Source organism: Triticum aestivum, chromosome 6B (assembly GCF_018294505.1).
Source record: "Triticum aestivum cultivar Chinese Spring chromosome 6B, IWGSC CS RefSeq v2.1, whole genome shotgun sequence".
Classification (NCBI taxonomy): Eukaryota; Viridiplantae; Streptophyta; class Magnoliopsida; order Poales; family Poaceae; genus Triticum; species Triticum aestivum.
This window is the reverse complement of record NC_057810.1, coordinates 195,689,490-195,693,050: the sequence shown is the minus strand read 5'-3', so window position 1 is coordinate 195,693,050 and position 3,561 is coordinate 195,689,490. Positions and strand designations below refer to the sequence as shown.

The window sequence follows — 3,561 nt, the reverse complement described above, 5'->3', positions numbered from 1 at the left end:
CGGCGTCTTGCGCCGGTGGCGGCCATGCTGCCAATCAGACGGGGTGTCAAGTACCTCGAAGTAAAATATAGTGTACTAGTCTCTGTTACTGCATCGGCGATCAATGATTGGAGGAATGGAACTGTTGCCGGGGGGTCCTGCCTGATGTGACGTGACGCATGAGATTGAGAGGTGCCCATGTTGGATTTGGTACCATCTTTCAAGACTATAGGACTAGATTATCTTGTACTCCTAGTATACTGTAATATGCTTATTACTGATAATCCCACGCGACAGCCAACGTCTCTGCACTTGCACTTATTTTAAGCGATTTCCTCAAGTACGGAACTGCTCTAGCCGGCCGAGAGTGAAAGCGGCGGAGCGACGGTGAGATCCGCCGTGGCCTGCACCCTGCAGATGGAACGGATATCAGCAGTGTCATGGGAACACAGGAGGATGTCACACCAAGAGATGCTGTTGCTATGCCGCGCCATCAGGCCATTGTGGGTGCCTCGTTGGACTGGATCCATCACGCCGATGCTCTTTGATGTGAGCGACGCCCTGGAGGCCTGAGCACGACCACGCACGGAAGTTCGGCGACGACGAGGGCGTCCGGCCAACGCAAACCCTGCACATCCCCAGTTGTGAGAAGATTCGATCATTCATTCGAGGCATTATATCCTGTTCTTTCCAACGACTTGCTCCGTCGCGTACGACGCAGGCCGACCACCCACGGATTTTGTATAGGGAATGTTGTTTTCCCCGGGCCGGGCCGGGCAGTTGCCACAGGTCCGGCAACAGGCGCGCGACGACGTGTCCCGCGTCCACACCGTACCAACGCCACTCCCGCTGCCGCCCGCCCACGCTTCGCTGCTTTTCTCCACACGCCACGCCGGCCGTCCTGCCCATCCTCTGCTCTCTATCTCACTTCCTCTCTCTCAGCCTCTCTCCGCCAAGATCGTGCTCAATGGCATCAGCGGTAGGGGGCGGCATTGACGGAGCAGCGGGGACGACCAAGAAGAAGAAGAGAATCTCCGACTGCCTCGTCGACAGCGACGGCGGAGACGAGGTGGCGGTGGACGCCGCCATGCCGCCCTCGCCGCCTTCCCCCGGGACGCCGCGGCTGCGCATCCCGATGTTCACCTGCGCGCGGCTCCGGTTCGTCAGGCTCGGCAGGAAAGGCGGCGGCGGGCGGAAGGATCAGGTCGCCGCCGAGAAGAGCGAGGCCGCGTCGACCGACTCCTCAGGTGCGTGCGCTTGTTGGTGGTTTCAGCTTCATATTTCATTACAGCTAGCCTCTTTTTGCTGAATCTCTGAAAATTTTGCGTGTCATTGCGTCGTCGCGTACGTGCAGCAGCAGGATGGAAAGCGGCGACCCGCGGTGCGTCATCGACGGAAGCGGCCGGCATGGGGCTGAGCCTGCTGTTCCTCCTCGCCAAGACCTGCGTCGAGCTAAACAAGATGGCCGAGGTGCGCGCGGAGATGGAGGGGCTCCTACGGGAGATGAGGGACCAGCTGGTGGTCAGGACGACGAAGGTCGCCACGACGACTGATTCGCCGTGCCAGTGCCACGCTTCGTCCAGTACGCGCACGGACGGCCAAGGCGCCGGCGCCACCTCTTCATCTTCTCCCGAACCGGCGCGTCGCCGCCATTTCCGTCGTGATAGGCGTGCTGGACGGAAACGAAGAGACGGGCTGTTCTACGCGCTGACAGGAAACCCGCTGTTCGACCTCGACCGAGAGCCGTGTGGCCATGCTGCCGCCTCCTCGTCTGCCATGGAGACCGCGAGCGGCGCGAGCGAGACGTCGTCTGAAGTGGAGAACCCTACGAGCTCGATGGCCGTGGATGTCGCTGGGGCGCAGTTGCAGCTCAACTGCCGCACCGAGCAAGGAACACCCGAGGTTTGAATGATTGCTTCCTCTCATGAATACATCAAGTTCTGCACTTTTGCTCATGATGTTGCGTAGCAGTTAACTAAAAGCAAATAATTGCGTGTTGTTTTCTATTTGTGTTCTTCTGAGTGCAGTCGTCGGACGGGGAGTCGTTCATCGAGCTGGACGGGGGATTCGGAGCTGGAGCCGGGAGAGGCGGCTACAGTGCGAGGCGAAGGCGAGATTCAGAGGATGGACACGAGGAGGAGGAGCGCGGTGACGAGGGAGTGCCGGCAGTGGAGCTGGAGAGGCGGCTGCAGGAGCTCCTGCACCGGAGGAGCCGGGAGCGGATCGAGGAGCTGGAGGCGTCGCTGAGGCGCGCGGAGAGAAAGGTCATGGAGAAGGAGATGGAGGCGCGGCTGTGGAAGGACACCGCGAAGCTGGCGCTGCAGCCGGGCACGCGCGGCGGTACGGGGCAGTGATCAATATCGACCGTACGTAGTACGTACCTCGTGCGACAGTGAGTAGTGAATCCGGTGCATTTCCGAATCTAGGCGAGTGCCCGAACGTGCTCTGTACATGCTGCACACGTGCACGGGTAAACGGGAAAAGCTTAGGTCCAGCTGACTCCTGGCTGATGATGTATATACTTGGTGCTGGCGTGTATACTGCAGAAAGATCTTTTAAAGAACGTTTTGTTTAGTTCAGCTAAGTGCTGATCGACAGTTACTTTTTTTTTACTTTAGCTTATGTGATGTGACATAATGTGTATCACTGGAGACATGTTGGGTTTGCAAGTCTTATTATCATGCCTAACTTTAGTCATGCCACAACATGTTATGCAGATGTTTGGTTCATTGTCACACACGTGGGTTGCCAGACTTTTGTAGCCATATGGTCTACATATCATAGGCTTAGTTTTGCCAAATCTTGTAGCATTTATGATGGTCATTTTGTCAGTCACATTTTGGGTGGCAGCCGCGGGTTGACTAAGGTTTGTTGTGGCAAGATTAGTCCCAGTTGCTATGTAGCTTGTGCGTTTTTTTTTCTTCTAGTCGAGGTGCATGGACAGGAGACACATGCATATCTCCTCACCCAAGCAACATAATATACTCGCAATTACCAAATTTTTATGTCTTGTGCAGATTACCGGGTGGAAGGGCAAGAACTTAGCATGGCCGGGAAGGGTCTCCTTGGCGAAGTCTGTCTTGTGCGCTATTGCCACCCACCACCTCACTGCGCTCCCCCTTCCGGCTTGGGCAAATCACAAGCTTAGCAAGATTTCTCGTAACTTCATCTGGTGCGGTGACAATTTCAAAAATGCGACTGGGGGCCACTCCCTAGTAAACTGGAAGACGATGTGCAGGCCTAAGGCCCTGGGTGGGCTCGGGATCACGGACCTTGAAAGGTTTGGTAGAGCTCTCCGTCTGCGTTGGCCCTGGCTCATGTGGACCGACCCTGACCGGCAGTGGGCGAGCTCCGCCCTACCTTGCGACGAGGAGGACATGGCGCTGTTCAGGGCATCCACCACCATCGTGCTGGGTAACGACCGAAATCTTTGTTCTGGCATGACGACTGGACGGATAAGGGCCCTTTGTGATTGCTAGCCCCCGGGCTCTTCAATATCGCCACCAGAAAGCAGAGATCTGTGATGAAGGAGCTTCAGGATGAGAACTGGATCAAATCAGTCGCCCGTTTGGACACACCCGC

General features: G+C 56.8%; 1 protein-coding gene across 1 annotated transcript; it reads left to right on the top strand.

Moving 5' to 3' along the window:
- Positions 1-675: 675 nt before the first annotated feature.
- Positions 676-2,714, top strand: LOC123133949 (uncharacterized). The gene is made up of 3 exons (XM_044553324.1): positions 676-1,226; positions 1,334-1,881; positions 2,007-2,714. Exons 1-3 carry the CDS (start codon positions 947-949, stop codon positions 2,331-2,333), a joined length of 1,155 nt encoding a protein of 384 aa, XP_044409259.1. The 5' UTR covers positions 676-946; the 3' UTR covers positions 2,334-2,714.
- The last annotated feature ends 847 nt before the right edge of the window (positions 2,715-3,561 follow it).

What these genes read in the sequence shown, in the direction of transcription:
- LOC123133949 (XM_044553324.1), top strand. Translation starts at nt 947, where the DNA reads ATGGCATCAGCGGTAGGGGGCGGCATTGACGGAGCAGCGGGGACGACC. An exon ending in CGCGTCGACCGACTCCTCAG is followed by an intron (nt 1,227 to 1,333) that starts GTGCGTGCGCTT and finishes GCGTACGTGCAG; the next exon opens with CAGCAGGATGGAAAGCGGCG. An exon ending in CCGAGCAAGGAACACCCGAG is followed by an intron (nt 1,882 to 2,006) that starts GTTTGAATGATT and finishes TTCTGAGTGCAG; the next exon opens with TCGTCGGACGGGGAGTCGTT.